Here is an 18652-nt window from a genome sequence, read left to right as displayed (position 1 = left end):
GTTAAAATAGAGGGGAAAATGTGAAATCAATGTCATTGGCACACAAATTTTCATAGTCATTTTAAAAACTGAATAAAAATGCTCCACAAGTTCCTATAAAATAAAACTGAAGTTAATGCTTACAACAATTATACTAAATAAAAAGAAAAATAACGAAAAATTATTGCAGCGCTAATTTTTTTTAAATGGTTTTTAGCAAATAATTTTTGACATATCAATTTTCTTACGTTGTTAATAAGGTATGTACAATTTAAGTATATTGCAAGATAAATTTAAGCAAAACATAAAATTAAAATTAAATGAAAAACATAATAAACAAGAACATAGATAAAATTGATATACGTGCTCTTAGTCATATAATCTGATAACAAAAAGGTAAATAGCAGAAAAGGACACTAAAATATATAGAAAATTTAAAATATAAATGAAACAAAAAAATATTATAAAATTACTGTTTAGATCGATGATTGTAGTTAAAAACAAGTAAAATTTATCCAAAGAAACTCAATATTGTTTAGAGTATAGACTTGCAGCACAAAGTGAAATAAGTATGCTGAACGATGGAAAGATGTTAGATCACATTGAATGAAGATAAATAAAATCTATAAATTTTATTCTAAGCTTGGCTGTAGTTTTAATGAATCGTATTTACAATTGTCTTCAACCTGTGCTGATATTTACGACCTTTAATTAAAAGACCATTTTGAGTTAGTAAAACACTCCACAGGAAAAGAAACGTTTTGACCGTTACGAAGTAAAACCGCTGTCACTTTTACAAATGGAAAGTCAACTGGCAACGACGGCCAAATAAACGATACGATCTGGCTAGAGTTATACAACCGAATGTAAGTTTGGAATAAGTAAAAATCTCGATTAAAACACGTCACACAATATAAGTAACACCATTGTCGTTTGTGAAAGGTTGAAAACTGATCAAACAGATTTTTAGCATTTTCAATAAGAAATCACGTTTAGGTCCAAAATTAGTTTTTAACTCAATTTTATTTCAATATTTATTACTTACATCAATAATAACAAATAATATTACATCAACCGAACAAATGATGGAAATATCGCTTCCTGTGTGAGATTTGTCGATCCGAGCCGAAGCAGAGAAAAATCACACAAGAAAAGCTGTTTTCATCATTTGACGCATTGAAATGTGACATATTTTACTAAACATACTAGATTTAAAGTGTTGTCACTGCGATTAATTGACCTTATATCCGTCATAAAATGAATAAAATAAATAATTTCCTGAACAGTAACGTTATAGATAATGTCCGATTCCATTAGGTTTCTTTTAAAAAATTGTTGGAGCTTTCACATGCTATGCAATTTTTTGTGTATGCTAAATTATTAAGAAGAAACCAAAGTACAAATGGAATGAACTAAGTCATATTTTAATAATTCATATATAATCTTACTTCAATTAAATTACGCTCATAAAAGTTTCTAAAGAATCCAAACTTTTAAATTAATTTTTAAATTTTTGTTTTGCTGCGAGGGCTGCAACCACTTACTCATACTCATATCACATCCTTATTTTTCATGAAAATTTTCCATTTTAGTGTTATAATGTTTCAGCGTATAAGAAAAAATATGAAAATTATCATAAGCCTTTCAATACCAGGAATCTACTGTCTTTACCGCCGGCTCACCTTCGGCACTGATCGGCAAATTTCAAAAAAAACAACATAAATCTGTAAAAAACGATAAGAAATGTAAGGCACTATTTGCCTCACCTCCCACTGCACGTGATACCAGGCATTATTTTTGCGAAAACATTTTTCCACATTTTTCCACATTTTCTTGAATTTTGAATAATATAGGAAAATGTGAAAAAATATAAGAAAATATGGTAAAATCTTTTCCCAAAAATAGTCCCAGTGCCATTTACTAGCTATACATTCTTAAAAATAAAATCTCATCTGTTCGCATATGACCATGTGTCCCGTTTTCTTTTTAGATATTCTTTTGATTTTCTCGACTCTCCGATCGTGGTTCGGCCTGATATCTTGTGGACTTAAAAGTTAGTTATGTTTTTATTTATTTTTTTAATTGGACATGCTTCCATCTTTTGCCTAATTTTATTTTTTTAATTATTATCGATTTCCATTTAACTAGTTGGACACATTGGCCAATCTTCACTTCATCTATTATCAGAGACAACAAATAGATGTTTGCTTAAATACTAATTGAATAAACGATATTTAAGATAAATTTAATGTTACATACGTATCCGACTCTCAAGAGGAAAATGCAGCTTCCGATTTACCAGAACAGCTGCCGCTGCCCATGCTGTGACAACAACAACTAAAATTATTCGTAGACAATTCGATGCAAATCGGTTGATATAAAACATTTCTTTCATCCGACTTGGTATCGGTAGGTCGATTTCGATTCTTTTTCTGGTCAAAGTCTGATCCATTGGGTTCCTTCAATCGTGTTGAATATGAGTTACAATTTCGTATAGTGCTCACGTTCGAATACATGGTCATGGTTGTTGGTTCACTCATATCGGACGCATTGTCCTTCGGGCGAAATATTGGAAATCGTCTTTTGAGTTCACGTTTGAATTTATCCTAAAAATAAACGTAAATATTTACGATGCCTCAACGTTTTACTCTAATAATAAAAAATAATTTTGCAATGATATTTACATTATAAATACCATAGATGAAGGGATTGTAGCAACTATTGGACATAGCTAACCAGTCTGAACAGAACCAAACGATATTTATGTATTTGTATTCATTTACGCATTCCCATGTTACTTGCAAAATATGGTAAACTTGCAATGGACACCAGCATATACCAAAAAGCAGAACTACTATAATTAACATTTTTATGACCTACAAAATAAACAAAAACAATTTTTTTAATAGAAACTTGTTAACCGCGTGTGTCTTTCACGTTGTTAGAATACTATTTCATACAGAAGAAAATCACCAAGGAATGTACGGGTGAAACACTTTTGATTATGGCATTTTGCAGTCTTTTATTTAATTCTCTTTTAGCCGTAGGCCATTTCGGAGATGTTGAACAAAAAAAATGTGGAAAATGAAATCCGAATTATATTTCAGGCCCAAGAGAGACGCCAAGACATTTAATCATTTTTATGCACTCAATGGGGGTGTTCCGACAGCATCTTAATATTACCGCTTTTTTAATGAGTTTTTCTTTCTATATGCGAAACAGCGTAAATCATGGAATGATACTTTTGTAAACAATGTAACATAGAAATTCATTCACCGAAAAGACTTTGTGGGCAAAAACAAATTGTATACATTAACGTCAGTTACATAAAGTAAATACGAAGTGTGCGGGATGTAACTGTACAATGTGCAGAGTGTACAAGCTAAGCTGTTGAAGAACTTTCGCTGGTCCTCGTGTATTTATCATTTATAAAGTTTTACGTTTGCTAAAGGATTGTCAATTGCTCCAGGAATTTTGTTTAATTTTCATGTAAATATAAGAATTGAAGGCTAACTTTTTCGCAAAAAGTGAGTTTAAGTGGGTGGGTAAGGAACGAAAGCTAAAATTAAACTTTGTGGTCGGCCTTTTAATAACAAATGGAACAGTTACCTACAAGTAAACAATAGAGTAATTAGTAGTAGGGAATTTGCTAGTTATAGTTTGATATTAAAGTGCACAACGTAATTATGATACGGATTTCATTGTAGGAACATAGCAACTAAAAGATTTGATTTAAAGATTTAGGGACTAATTAGCGATAAATGGTAAGCAAAGTTATCGATATGTTAATAGGCGTCGGTGATATCATTTTTGATGATATCTTTTCAAAATCTTTTTTGGAAAATGTATGACAGCGACTGTGTTAGCTTTAAATAAAAATTAGTTTTGGTTGTAATCGTTTGACTAGCTCTGAGAAAGGTGAGCAGTTTAAGAGGTACCGGTACTTAGCTAAAATTGTAGCCTACATTTATGTGCCTCATATTTCATTTTTGTGATATATTTCCATCAGAAACCTTCTTCAAAAAGGTCCTACCGCAATTCCGACCACGAATGTGTTAGCTTTCAACAGAAAATACATTTGGTTGTAGTCGTTTGACCAGCTCTGAGAAAAGTGAGCAGTTTAACGTAATTTTCATAAACTGTTTACGTTTCACATTCGTGGACGGAATTGCGGTCTTACATTTTTCAAAAAGGATTCTGATGGAAAGATATCATCAAAAGTAAACTAAAATTCAGTATTTAAAAATTGCCCTAATGTATGCTTCTCAGCAAAGCACCGATGCCTCTTAACGAAATTTTCATAAACTAATCAGTTTTCTCAGAGCTGGTCAAACTGCTACAAATAAATCTATTTTCTGTTGAAAGCTAACACATTCGTGGTTGTTATTGCGGTCCTATATTTATGAAAAGGGATTCTGTTGTAAAGATATATTATCAAAAGTAAACTAATATCCAGTATTTAAGAAACGCCCAAATGTGTGCTTTTCAACAAAGCACCGATGCCTCTTACAGGAAATACTGCATATTAGAATTTGAACGTAAATGTCATAGTATTTGAGCAGGACCATATTAAAATAAAGTGAAACCATAAAAACATTATGTGCATTATGTGCTATTTCTCTAATATGTGTTCTGTATAGTATAGACATGTCCTGCATGTCCTGAACATTCAACATTATTAATGCGCCCTAAACAACGTATGTTCTTATGTTCTATGATTAACACAATTAAATCCGAATGTATATTTGTATGTTAAATGAGGTACATTAGAAAGACATAAAACGAGAACGTACGGCGCATTCATTTGGATTCATGGATTGTCAACAAAACGAAAGTTGTTCTAAAAGAATATGTGTTCATCATAAAGCAGGGACTATTTTTGGGAAAACTTTTTCATTTATTTTCCTAAATTTTCTCGCATTTCTTGCATTCTTCCAAACTGGAAATGGTACCATCCTATTATAAATTTCTTATTTCTCTAACTTTTCCTATTTCTTCATAACGAGTATATATGGAGAAATGATAGAAGTAAGCAAAATAAGAGAAATAAGAAATTTTTATAATAATGAAGGTACTTTTAAATGTGCATGGCTGTAGGGGAAGTCTAGGATAATGTGGGAAAATTTAAGTCAATATGAGAAAAAATTATACCGAAAATAGTCTATGTCATTAAGGCAAAAAAACAACTCACCCTCTTCTTATTTCTCATTAATGACACGTCTCTAGAATTTTGAGCGTTGCCTGGTGTCTTGGAACCCCTGCATTCGTATAAAGGAGAAAATATCAATAATGTAAACAAAAAACCACAAACACGCAATTACCACAATCGTATAGCCATTCGAACGTAGATAAAAGTAATAAGGCAGACCGGTATCATGTACTAGAAAAATTAAATATATTTCAAAATGGAAAATATTTACTCAAACATCTTAAAACAACAACCAGCGGATAAACAAATTTTCCGAGATACGATTATTATTACTAACGAAATTTATATTTTTTTTTTCATATTCCATGCACATATTGACTTAACTTGTGTAAACGAACGTACCTGAAAGAATACCAAAAAGTACCTATAGTGTCTCATTAACCAAGGGTCCAAGACTATATTATCGCAGAACGGTTTTTGGTACTGAACGATTCTTCCATCGTTAACTGAAATGTTGCATAAAAATCTGTATTAATTCGATGACATTAACAGTAATGCAAATTCCATTCTTACAAGTTCTCTCCTCCAGCACTAAAGTGACTCTGAGTGCAACAGCTATTGGAATGGAGAATATGATCGAAACGAACCAAATCCCAGATATTATCAACTTTGAGACATATTTGGTTGGTTTTGCACTTGAAATGAAAATTTTATCAATGTGAAAATTGTTTTATTTCTTTAATTCAAATCTTACCGTAATGGATTCATAATAGCTCGATGTCGATCTATAGCAATCGCTGTTAGCGTAAAAATGGATACATTCAAGCTAATCATTTGTATAAACGGACAAAACGAGCACATAAATTCGGGTAAATTCCATCTCTGAAGAAGAGCCGCTTGAAACTGTTCCGTTAATATTTGATTGTTAATAATAAAAAATAATTACATAAATTCAATTAATACAACTTAAGCCGAAACTAACTTGAAACGGAATGCAGAATACACCAATAACGACATCGGCCAATGCTAAATTCGATATGAAAAAATTGGTAACAGTTTGCATGGACTTGGTGGTGGCTATTATCCAAATAACAAGTGAATTCCCAATTACCGCCAATAAGCTAATTGTACCGTAACATACGGACATCAAAATGATGAGTCCAACTGGTACCTCATATAAATCTGAAATGTTTTCTTTTATCATTACACACATCCGATTTTAGAATTTCAATAAATGCATAGATACAATATGTACTATTCATGTACGAGCTTTTGTGAGCTGTAATACCAACTATATAATGCGTTTACCATTAATATATATTTTATGTATGCAGATTTTGGAGTGAATCGAGTTTACCTACTTGAAAATCCACACCCATTCCTTGTGACATTTTCCACGGCTCCGAACCCCACATAGTTTCTTAGGTTATCGTAAGGCATCAGTAGGGAGATTTAGAAAAGAACATGCAACTTTCATTTAGTTTAGATAGCTTACAGGAGTAGCAGCGTCCTTCCAAATTCATGATAACCCAAAAAATCGTTCAAACAGTATTGGGATTCCAAAAATGTAATGATGCAGTTAGATTAGTCTCGCAAGCTACGAATGAGGCTGGGTGTGAATTTTCAACTTGGTAAAATCGATCCATCATAACACAAATAATGCAAAATTCGGCATAATTTTGAAATCGTGTGGGGATAGAGAAAGTTAAAACAGGACTTAAAGCAAATGAAAGTGACATCCTCTCCAAAAGAAGAGCCGTGGAAAATGTCAAAAGGGCAGCTACGAAACGCGGGAAAAACAATTTTCCTATTAGAAAATATTCTCGCGAGAGAAGTTGCTAGATAATTGGTCTAGGGGTTATGACTGAAGATAATTTTTCTAATTTAATTTAATACAGAAATGATGAAACGCATTATTCATCATTTCTGTGTTGATTAAGAAGAATTCAAATTTTACTGAAATGTGGCTCGAAATTTGATCATTAATCCGGAGTAAAACAATCTGTGTGTTGTTAGTGAACGTATGAAACTTTTTGCTATTTCTACAACTAAATTATTTCGGGAAATCATCATTATAGCAGTTATATAAAATTACAATTTCAGTATAATGAAAAATACGAACCTTCAGCCATCATATTAGTGTTCGATGAATTGGATGCATTGTAAGTGACTGCTAAATCCTTCATAATTTCATTGAGTTCATTACCATATGAGGACGTCATTTCGACAATGTCTCTTTGATTGTTTCACTATGTGTGTGCCCGTTTATTAGTGTAATTGATTAATCATCACATAATCGTGTCGACTTGCACTGACTCTATTTGGGCGAGTTATAAAAAGTGATTGTAATGAGATGTGTGTACATAATAACGCATAAAAACGCAAAAATATTGATTGGAGTAATAAATTCTGATCTGAAGTGTGCACATTTCCATTTTTATGTGTATATTGTTTTGGGTCTGTAATAACGGCATGTGAAAATAAATTTTTACCATGCCATAATTTGCCATACGGTTTTTTGAAACAGAAACCACACATAAAGGTTGTTTGGCACTGAAGTACCCTAACTACACCATAAAATTATTTTGCTACAAAATGCTTGGCAATTTCAATACCCGATTCCGTAAGTAGCTAATTTAGATATGTTTATAAAAGGCATTTGCGCTAATTTATCCACTAAAATAAGTTCAAGGTACAACAAAAATGAATTTGAACGATTTGCCCTTTAATGTTTGGTGTTGATAGATAGGTGGATGAGTGGAGAAGTTCTGCACCTAGACCTGCGTTGGGCCTGTTAGTCCACAGGCTTAAAAATTTACGAGTTTTAGGTTAAGAAGTCGAAATTGGAAGAGGAGATAATTTGTTGAAATATTGGAAATGCAAGAGAGCGGAGAGTTAGGCTCGAGAAGTTGCATGATGCACAGATTTTGACCATTTGTTTGACGTGAATTAGTTTGAAAATGAAACTTTCTCAGAACCTTTGAATGACTCAGAAAGGCTCCACAAATCAATTACTCTGATCGACGATGGCTTGTTTTAAGTTTTGTCGAAGTATTCTGAAATTGATTCTTAAACTTTAAATTAGTTCATTATACTTTGACGATTTTCCAGCAAATTGAAGGAGATTCCGAAGATTCCTCCATATCGAAATAATATTGGATCGGATATAGCTACAAGCAACAATCTTTTTTTCTGTCTTATAATTCTTTGAAAGTTCACCAAACTATTCGCTGAAAATAATTTAAAGAAATTATTCCTCATAAATTTCTTTCGAGTTGAAAAGCACTACTATACGAATGCAAGACTTTTTTCATTATATTTACTGAAAACAGATTCACTTTTTGTCACGATGCCGCGAAAAAGTACAGACATGAAAAACTTCATGAATAAAAATGCAGGAAGGATTTATAGGATGTGCATAGTGGAACGAATTTATGAAATGTAATTAATCAGACTGGAATGTAACCGAGTTTTTGTATTTACTTTTTATTTAACCGAATAGCGAAATCAACATTTTTATGAACATAAAAATGCTAAATGGCACTAAAATTAATATCACATGCGTTAGGAGCATAAAATTTTGTAGCTTTTGATCCTCCTCTCCATAACAATTTGTAATTATTTTGTACAGAAATATCTCGGCTGTGAGTTGTATACTAAATGGAATTTAATTACATATTTGATGGGATATAATATCAAAAGTTAAATAAAAAAAAAATAGAAAACGAAAAGGATAATCGTTTTATTATACGTTTCCAGATAAACAAAACTACTTTATGAATTGTAATTTGAAGTAAAGTAAACAAAATCATAAATTCCAGTACTAAAATCTTGAAATACGTTCAATTAATCTAATTAATTAAAAAGATAATTGAGCGAAAATTTTCACAAATTTGTGCATATTAAACTGAGCTAAAGTTTAGGTTTGCTTTCAGTTTTGCAACTCAATAAATCAATTTAATTTGTTTTACTTCACATAATCACAGATTCAGTTCCATATGTTCAAAACACATAACAAACCGAACGTTAATTCCGTTCTCTTCGGATATAAATTTAGTTCTTCGCTTTTTAAATTCTTTTTGTAAGACAACCACAACAATTGATCGAACTGATCGGACCGTCGTTTAACTTCTTACTGAAAATATGTGAAAATTCTGTACGAAAATCTAAATAGAAAATTATGTTCACAATATCTGTATAATATACACAAAGTCATAAGTAAGTAAACTTGTAACGTTTATATTATGTGCGCTGGTAAACACATTCAGTGTTATTCATATGGGACCATAATGGTAGGGGAAAACTACTACGCAAAATAGTGTTCCACATATTTTAATTTCTCTTGTTGATCAGAAGGTTGAGTTGCAATGACACTGCCGTTTTGCCCTTATCCATCTATAATTTTGTGTACTTTGCAGACAGCTCATAGTTCCACTAAAGTTCTGTTCAATAGGAATAAAATGGAAGTTGCTCCACAATTTTCTCCAGTTATGTCCCCCTTGCCACAATGTAATCTATATATCTTAACAAAACATTTGTTCAAAATAAAAAAAATTTCGGCAAATAAAAATTTTCACAAAGAAGCGTGAAAGTGATAACTGAAGAATTCAATGTACAAAATGGTGCAAAATGTTCTCATTAAACTCCAGTATAACTGCAATGATGGTGCAAGACATTCATTAAATTAATTTTACTAAAATATACAACCTTTCAATGGAGCAGAAGATGGAAATCATATTCAACCATAATCAACAAGATTCACACAAGAATCCATCTTTTCCATCTTTTTTTTACAATGATTCAGACCTCCCACTCCTCAGATTTTACCTCAAACTACTACAATTTCAAAAAATGATACTAGTTATCCTAAAATGATACTTCGAACATCTCATTAACCTCCAATAAATCAGCATTAAGATCAATACAATCAGTGGATGAGTAAAATAACATGAAAAATTTCACTTCTCATTTCTTAGATCTCAATAAAGGATTATTTTTGGTAATTACTAATTTGGCATAATTTGATAAATGTCCAAAATTGAACTTAGAGCTTTTTGGTAACTTTGGGTGACTACAATTTTTCTGTATAGATCCATTTCCGGTACTGTAAAATCGGAAAATCGGAACATGAGTTTAATTTTGCTGCACATTGGAACGAACAAGACAATACTTTGCACATAGAAAATCAAAGAATGTTACAAGAAATAGAAACCTCCAAGCAATTGCGATTGTAAAAGGAAAAATATGTGTTTTATACAAGAAAGGGCTTATTAGAATTCGTACAATGATGATTTTATCACAAAAATAGTGGCCTTCCACATAGATGTATTTTTACAAGGACACATAAAAAGTTGCTAAAAAATATATATATCGAACGAAAGCTCCTAAATATCTCCTATAACCTCCTAAAACTCCTAAAATAGAAGGATTTTTAAAGCGTTGCGTTGAAGGCCTGACAATGATATTTAATTAACATGTAATGGTGAATTAAAAAGAAAGTAAAAAATTAAAAGAATTTCTTTGGCCGGAAGTCATTTGAAACAAAATATAAATTTTAGAATTTTTTAGAAATTTGTCGTTGGTGGTCGCCAGTGTCGACACATATAATTTTAATAAAAAGGAAACTGAATGGCACCAATGAAAGTACAAACCAAGTATGGTCCGTCCAAACAAACCGCAGGAAATAACGATTTTATATAAAAATACTCACCTTTCAATGATTTTCATTAAAATGTGAGTTTGTTTACATGAAATCGCTATTTTCTCCGCTCCATACAAATTTAGACATTAAGATCAAAAGTTTGACCACTGGCAGTCGGTGCAATCGCATACCACAATTTTGTGTTCTAACTAAACGCAGCGTGTACCACTGAAACTGCTAAATACAAATCCCGATGGAAGCCGAGAGCGAGATGGAAAGATGTAATTGAGTCTGATCTGAAAGTACTAAGAGTGAGCGCCTGGTGAACGTTGGCGCGGAATAGGTCCGATTGGAGAAGATTGCTGGAAGTGGCCAAAAGTAGGTTGTAGTGCCTTCTTAAGTAAGTAAGTAACTAAACGCAGCAAACTTCGCGAAACGGGGTAATTTTTGAATTCTGTGTTAAGAAAACAAATAAACTGGAAATGCTGTCTAAAAATTTTGCTGAACAATTTGATGTAACCAGGAAATGTTTATATTTAAAGTTAAGCAAAGTAAAATTAAATCACTAAATAGTTTTAAAAAATGTTAAAATTGGATGTTGATTTCTCAGGAATTTAATAGTAGATTTTATCTGTCTAGAACGATAATCTCGAGCTTATCCCTCTAGGGAGTTTTTGTTTATCTCGATATATCTGTTCTCGACAGATAAAATATGATATGCACCTATTGCCAGACTGTTATTTTGAAGTGTAGGCATTACGACCCACGCCTTCGGCTAGGGCAATAATGTCCTACACATCAAAATACCAATCTTGGCAACAGGTGCATAATATATAATTCACCTCTGTCCACATGTTTATTTTGACACTTGGGGAGTTATTGCATGAGCCGAAGGCGAATGTTATAACCCCAAGTGTCTAAATAAACATTTGGACAGAGGTGAATACACTATTTTATCTACAGACGGCGAAATAATAGCACTTTTTCACTGCTATTATTTCACCTAGGTAGATAAAAAATATTCCGCCTTTGTGAGGTTAGCTACAATTAGTTAGTACGGTTAGTGCACAAAAATATTCAAAGAGAACTAGATACTGTCATTAGTTTCGCCAACTGAAAAGATCTACACTTTCATTGAATGGCACTGGATACGGATTTTGAAATTGATATAAACCGATCCACCCTATGTGATCTGTATGTTTTACTAGCACTCATTCAGATTTCTTTAAGGATAATTATCGAGGTTTAATTTGAATGGCTTCTATAAACTCTATAAACTCTACCTTCGGTCTTTGTATAAATATTTAAAGAAGAGCATCCCGACAAAATCATTAGTCGTAAATTACAATAAATTTCTTTAATAATAGCATAGTGAGTGAGTCACGAGGGATTCAATACGAATGTGCAATTCAATGAAATGGACAAGGGCACTTAGGTAATTACGAGAAGATTCAATTGCAAAATCGGTGATATAGCTACATAGTTTTGTGTATGTTTACATTATGATTTGTTATTTGTGTCGTAGGACGAATTAGTCTAATCACATTTACATCTTCTAATTAATTTATAGTTTACAATTTAAATAAAAATTAAATAGTTTTGAATATGCATATTATTTCCACTTTTCTTTGCAACGTTTCCTCGTTGAATTGCGATTCCTAGCCGTTAAAAAATGTAGCTCGTTGCCCGTTTCTCTTTCGTTACTTCTGTGATTTTGCTACCAATTTCCACTTTTAAGTTTAATTCAGGCCGTAAGTGCAAGGCTGTATACTTTGGTATACCAAAGTATACAGCCTTGCGTAAGTGCACCTTCTATTTAAAAACATACTGCATAGCGGGTCATTTTAACCAATTAATGTATGGTCTGTCCATACAAACCGGACGAAATACCGATGTCATATAAAAATACTCACCATTCAGAGATTTTCATTGAAATCGCTATTTCCTCCGCTCCTTACAAAGTTTAACATTAGACCATACCTATAGAGTATATTCGAAAATTCTACAAATTGTAATGACGATAGCAGAAGAGCGAGAGGCCCATGTATGAAAAACTGTCGTGTGAAAGAAATAAAAAAGAATTTGTAATGTGGGTGGATAGCTGGAACTTGCCACTTTCATTGATTTTTACGCTCAGTTTTTGACATTTGTTATATGACGTCAGTGTTATTTTGTTCAAATCGGCTTAGGCAAAGTTCTGAAGAAACAGGTTAAGACACCCAAGATTCTTAAAGAACAGGTTAAGACACTTTCGAGTTGATCACGAAGGCGGTGTGTAAACATTATACACGTCTGAATTGTCAAGATTTGTGTTTCACCCGCCTTCGTAAGTGTCTTAACCTGCTCTTCGATAAACGCACTCAGTACAGATTTTGTGTGAAATCAACTTGAAGAAAATGTTTTTTAGGAAAATTTGGAATTTTGTTTTTGTTTTTGTTGCCTTTTTCATATAAACTTCATAGCCGCTGAACTCAATTTGTGTCACCGCCTTCGTGATCAACTCAGAGTTTTCTTAACCTGGTTCTTTCAGAACCTTGGGTTTGGGCACCTTTAAACGGAACTATTAGTTAATTGCGATAGTTGACCTTCGCTTGATACTCAATAATTTTATGAATTTATGAGCCTTAGTACCAAAAGATGACGTCTTCATTAGTAATGAATCATTACCATAACAAATTATGTTTCAATTACGAGCCTCCTGAACAAAAGAATGTGAGGCCTCACATCCGGATTCGTAAAAAAAGCACCGCTCGTACTAATATTTATATATAGTTTAGTGCTGTTGAAGTTGATATAAGTTCAGGGATTGCTGGGTTATTTGATGTAATTTTAATAATCGTGCTGCAATGCATTTTAACATCGCAGAAAATAGTTGCCGTTAAGTTGAATTCACAGTTGTCCGTTTTCCAGTCGTTCTGCCTCCTTTTTCCAACCATGTACTTGGATGTTGGAATTAAAACAATGCAAAAGTCATTTAAACTGTGGAAACGTCATGTAAACAGAGCGCTAGAGGGCAAAGTATATAAACACTGAAGGTAGCGCAGATCCGCAAAAACATGCGGATCCCTACTTTGAGGTGAATTTATTGTATATCAATACACATGCGTAAATATTTGTATTGGCGTCATACGAAATTCACCTTAAAGTCGGGATCCGTATTTCTTGCTATTTACTGAGGGACTGCGCTACCTTCAGTGTTTATATACTTTGCTAGACGGAAGCAAAACGGACGACTGTAAAATCAACTTTACATTTACTGTGGTAAGACACGCCAAGGCTGTATACCCCAAAGTATACAGACTTGAGACACACCAGTTTTAAACTTTCAAATTAAAGTGCGACAAATTACTTTCATTAATCTCACTCATTTGGTTTTCCTACACCAGTACCACCAGTACTCATATGGTCACATATCGCCTCAACCAATGTCACAACAAAACAAAAAAAGAAAACTTGACAACCGGAAGACCCGTTGACGTCTCTCTTTCTTTTACCTCCACAGTTCTGTCATTGAGAAGCAGAAATTTTTGTGGATTCACAAAATCTCAATAAATCAACACCATCGAGGTTTAAATTGTACTAGGAACGATCCTAAACTAATCTAAAATGCCACCAAAATTCGATCCGACTGAAGTGAAGAATGGTAAGCACGTGAAATATTGTTTTATTTTCGTTTTTGTTTGCGTCTCAGGTTGTGTGTATATGCTGTTGGACATTTCATACAAAAATTAATTAAATTTCTGTATTTCAGTGTACCTCAGATGTGTCGGTGGTGAAGTAGGTGCTACATCATCGTTGGCTCCAAAAATCGGTCCATTGGGTCTGGTAAGTTGAACATTGTTGTATTGATACACAAACCGGAATGGTTAAGTGGATCTTGTTGTCATGCTTACATCGTTTTTGTTTTACTTTAAACAGTCCCCAAAGAAAGTTGGTGACGATATTGCCAAAGCGACTGGTGACTGGAAAGGCCTTAAGATCACCGTTTGTTTGACCATTCAAAACAGACAAGCAACCATTTCAGTGGTTCCGTCAGCTGCTTCCCTAATCATTAAAGCTTTGAAGGAAGCTCCCCGAGACCGAAAGAAGGTCAAGAACAGTAAGTACCTCAAGATTGTTCATTGTTTACTTGCGGCATTGTTCTCACATCTTCGAATTTTGTTTTCAGTCAAACACAATGGCAACATTACATTCGATGATATCCTCTCCATTGCCCGTACAATGAGACCAAGATCAATGGCTCGTGAATTGAGCGGTACTGTCCGTGAAATTTTGGGAACCGCACAAAGTGTAGGCTGCACCGTAGACGGACGTCCACCACATGATATCATCGATGATATAATCGATGGATCGGTTGAAGTGCCCTCAGAATAAGCGCGACGGTTCCAATAAAACGAGAATTTATAAAATACATTGCGTGTGTTCTAATTAAGTCGGAAGATGCAACCAGATCCAATGATTTTTCGTATTTGGACGATTATGCTCGGTCGGTGTGTGTTTTAAGTCCAGTTCAATTCAGGGTTCGGATTAGTGTCAGGAAATCTGTTTCAAATGTTTGCAAGTTTTGTGGAAGGCGAGTGTATTTCCTGAAAATAATTTTGTGCCATTCCATTGAGACTTTAACATTTAATTGCTTAGCGATTTGACATTATTTGCGTCAGCGGTTACTAAATTTTCATAGTAAACGTGGAGGGATCATAATAGCGTAACCGGAAAATTGATGATGGAGTTTGGTTACCTGATTTGCAATTCCCCACAAGTGTATTGTGTGATTTTTACTCACCAATCCCTTTTCATCTTTAGTCTACGTCTCACGTCTTATCACAGTTTTCCATATAATTGTGTCTTTGCTTACTACACAGCGTGATTATCTTGACAGGAAATTTCGTATGAAAATTCAACATGGTACCTTACCTCTATGGATACAACGAAATGTTTCCATACAGCCTGTCAAAATTTAAAAAAAAATTATTTACGTTAAATACACGGCAGAGTAAAATAAACCAGGCAGGAGCGCTTCATTTTCGAAACGTCAATAAGGGACCTAATGCATTGTATGAAAATGAACTCAAATGAACACTGACATAAATTGAAAAATTTTGTTCTCAAAAAATATTGGGCTACTAGATTATTCAGGTCCCTTGTCGAATCAGCGCTCCTGCCTGGTTAACTTTACACTGTCGTGGTTAAATACCAACATGCTGTCTTTGTTGATGCAGTGTTGCGTCTATAGCTGGATTTTGAATGTTAGTTTTAGTGTTCCGGACCAGGGCTTCATTTGTGATTTCAAAGCACCTAGTAGGATAATAGAAAAAAATAAAGTAGTACTTTAATCGAAGTATGCGAATATTTCCATACCTTTTTTTCATAATGTCATTGCAAAATTACCATTAAGGCTGCTAATGGTATTATTGGTATCAAAAAACTACTCTATTTGACGTGTAAAAACCTCTATTACCCTGCTAGGTGCTTTGGTGATTTCCAATAGGTATGGCGTGGGGTACCTTTAAGGCGTCAATTATTGTTTTAGCAGTACTTGTAACGAGCTTCCTCACATGCCCCTCTGTTCAGAGATTTATATCTTGCCGTTGAAATTTCGAAAATTGGTACCACGGTTTTAGGACTCGGAATCAGTACCTATTTTAAGGGAATTAAATTTCCGAAATCTCACTTGCTCTAACAATTTAAATATGATTTAAAATTAATTGGCTGGCTTACCAAAGATCGAAAGCAACTGAAAACTCACAGGGTTTTCAATATGTAATTTAAGAAGTGCCCAAATCACAAAAGCGTTTAAGAAATTAAGGAATTTTGGGGAATTAAATTCCCTTAAAATAGGCTCTGCTCGGAACAGATGATAATTAAGATTTCAGTTCGAATTCAGATCAGATCTTAAAAGTCTCATAACAGTTCTGTTCTGAAAATCAGAAAATTTCCAGGTTAATCTGAGTGGTTTCCTACATGGTTCCCTTAGCAATTTTGATTTATACTGGACATAAATTCCAAAAACTGAGTTAGGAAAACTGTCGGGAAGAGGTAGTGGTACAAACGCACGCTTTGAATTACTACAATGATTTTTTGATAAAGCGTCAGAAGAGATTAAAACTCGCCAGTGCGAATGTCCTTTTCATTATCAGTGTTCCTGTTCCGAGTTCCAAACTAAATTCTTTAGGCCATTTAGATTAGTCAATGGCGTATGAAACAAAACAATCTGTTATTATAGTATCATCATCATTTCATCCTACTCCGCGATGGTGCTTAGGGCATCAACACCATCAACAAATTATCTCCAGCGGACTCGATTCTTTTCCGGGGTTTTGATTTCATTACAGTATTTCCCTTGGGCCTTGGTTTCGTCGATTATGGTCCTTTTCCACGTAATATTTGGACGGCTTCCCTTTATGTTTCACTTTGCGTTCCAGTCTAGCGCAGCTATATCGTCACTGGGTCGTCGAAGAGTGTGTCCCCTCCAGTTCCACTTCCACCTCCTAATCATTGTCGTTCGATATGACTTTCGGCACGGCAGAGTAAAGTTAACCAGGCAGGAGTGGACGTTTGACAAGGGACCTGAATAATCTAGTAGCCCTATATTTTTTGCGAATAAAATTTTTCAATTTATGTCAGTGTTCATTTGAGTTCATTTTCATCCAGTGTATTAGGTCCCTTATTTGACGTTTCGAAAATGAGCCGCTCCTGCCTGGTTTATTTTACTCTGCCGTGCTTTCGGCCAGAAGATTTTCAGTGTACGTCTTATAAGCAGTTGTTTACGAACACTTGAATCGAACCAAGGTAAATATATGGGCGGATGTAATGCCATTCAGACGCGCGGCCTAGCACAATAGCTCGATGCTAATGACACCTTTTTGTCAAGTGGTGGACTATAATTTACTTGTGTTTCACAAAATGTTGTGGCTATCACGAAACAGATGGCCCAGGTTTCTAAGCAATTTTGTGACTTTAAAGTAAGACGGAGATGGCGTTTATATCAAACTTTGGTACCACTGCACATCTGATTCGGTTATATATGGCATTACCTCCGCCCATATATTTACGATTTACCTTGAATCGGACATTCTATGGCATTTGTCACCTTTCACGTTCCGCATCCGTACAGAAGCGCCGAAAGAACCAAGGTAAATATAGTGAGGAGGTAATGCCATTCAGACGCGCGGCCTAGCACATAAGTTCGATACCAATGACACCTTTTTTTAAAATGGTTGACTATGATTTACTTGTATTTCACAAAAACATTTTCGCTATCTCACAACAGATGGCCCGACTTTCTATTCCATTTTTTGCTTTCAACGAAGGGATGAGATGGCTTTTGTATCGAACTTTCGTGCACATCTGATTCGGTTATATATGGCATTACCTCCTCACTATTTTTAGTAAATATAGTGAGGAGGTAATGCCATATATATTATTTACCTTGGAAAGAACATTAGTTTTGAAAATTTTGATCTTCAGGTTTCTTGAAATTTGAGAGGATCTCAACAAGTTATTGTAGTATGATGGTATGTATTTGTTTGTTTTATCCTAGCAGGTTGTTTCCAGCAAAACATGATTAGGTAGGTACAAGAATGATGTCTTAGCTACTAAACGGAATCGATAGTTAAGCCAACTTCTGCTAAAATTTTATTTTCACTAAAGAAAAACTTGATTTACAAAGACAGTTTCAAACTATAATTGAAAGAAGGATTCCAAGCGATAGCGTTGTTTGTCGTGTTCTTTCTGTGGAATTGAAAGTGAATCATTGGGTCTCAGCAAATACAACGTGCATGAAGTTATAAAAATACTCAACAAATTTAAATGAAAAACGCCAAGATTTCAATTTACTGTTCATATGGTTCACATCGATTCGGTGAAAATGTCAAAGTCGTGTT

General features: G+C 33.9%; 2 protein-coding genes and 1 long non-coding RNA gene across 4 annotated transcripts; 2 read left to right on the top strand and 1 right to left on the bottom strand.

Annotated features, from left to right (window-relative positions):
• Nucleotides 1-1844: 1844 nt before the first annotated feature.
• Nucleotides 1845-9265, bottom strand: LOC119073227 (tachykinin-like peptides receptor 99D). Of its 2 annotated transcripts, none has more exons than XM_037178539.1 (10): nucleotides 9149-9265; nucleotides 7251-7445; nucleotides 6111-6310; nucleotides 5883-6031; nucleotides 5702-5823; nucleotides 5531-5634; nucleotides 5304-5359; nucleotides 5171-5237; nucleotides 2664-2855; nucleotides 1845-2585 (listed from the first exon to the last, which is right to left on the bottom strand). In XM_037178539.1, exons 2-10 carry the CDS (start codon nucleotides 7348-7350, stop codon nucleotides 2250-2252), a joined length of 1326 nt encoding a protein of 441 aa, XP_037034434.1. In that variant the 5' UTR covers nucleotides 7351-7445; nucleotides 9149-9265; the 3' UTR covers nucleotides 1845-2249. The 2 variants fall into 2 exon arrangements, with proteins under 2 accessions (XP_037034434.1, XP_037034433.1); XM_037178538.1 differs by having other exon boundaries at nucleotides 1847-2585; nucleotides 5301-5359.
• On the top strand, nucleotides 4069-4479 carry LOC119073228. Its single transcript, XR_005087014.1, has 2 exons — nucleotides 4069-4126; nucleotides 4293-4479. It is a non-coding gene; the product is annotated as an uncharacterized LOC119073228 (long non-coding RNA).
• Nucleotides 9266-14242: 4977 nt separating the features above from the next.
• Nucleotides 14243-15182, top strand: LOC119073204 (60S ribosomal protein L12-like). The gene is made up of 4 exons (XM_037178514.1): nucleotides 14243-14412; nucleotides 14521-14594; nucleotides 14688-14868; nucleotides 14938-15182. The coding sequence occupies exons 1-4, from the start codon at nucleotides 14376-14378 to the stop codon at nucleotides 15141-15143; spliced, it is 498 nt and encodes a 165-aa protein (XP_037034409.1). The 5' UTR covers nucleotides 14243-14375; the 3' UTR covers nucleotides 15144-15182.
• Nucleotides 15183-18652: the final 3470 nt, after the last annotated feature.

This window comes from Bradysia coprophila, unplaced genomic scaffold (genome assembly GCF_014529535.1).
Source record: "Bradysia coprophila strain Holo2 unplaced genomic scaffold, BU_Bcop_v1 contig_138, whole genome shotgun sequence".
Taxonomy (NCBI): domain Eukaryota; kingdom Metazoa; phylum Arthropoda; class Insecta; order Diptera; family Sciaridae; genus Bradysia; species Bradysia coprophila.
The sequence above is the reverse complement of the archived record's forward strand: the minus strand, read 5'-3'. Positions and strand labels throughout refer to the sequence as shown.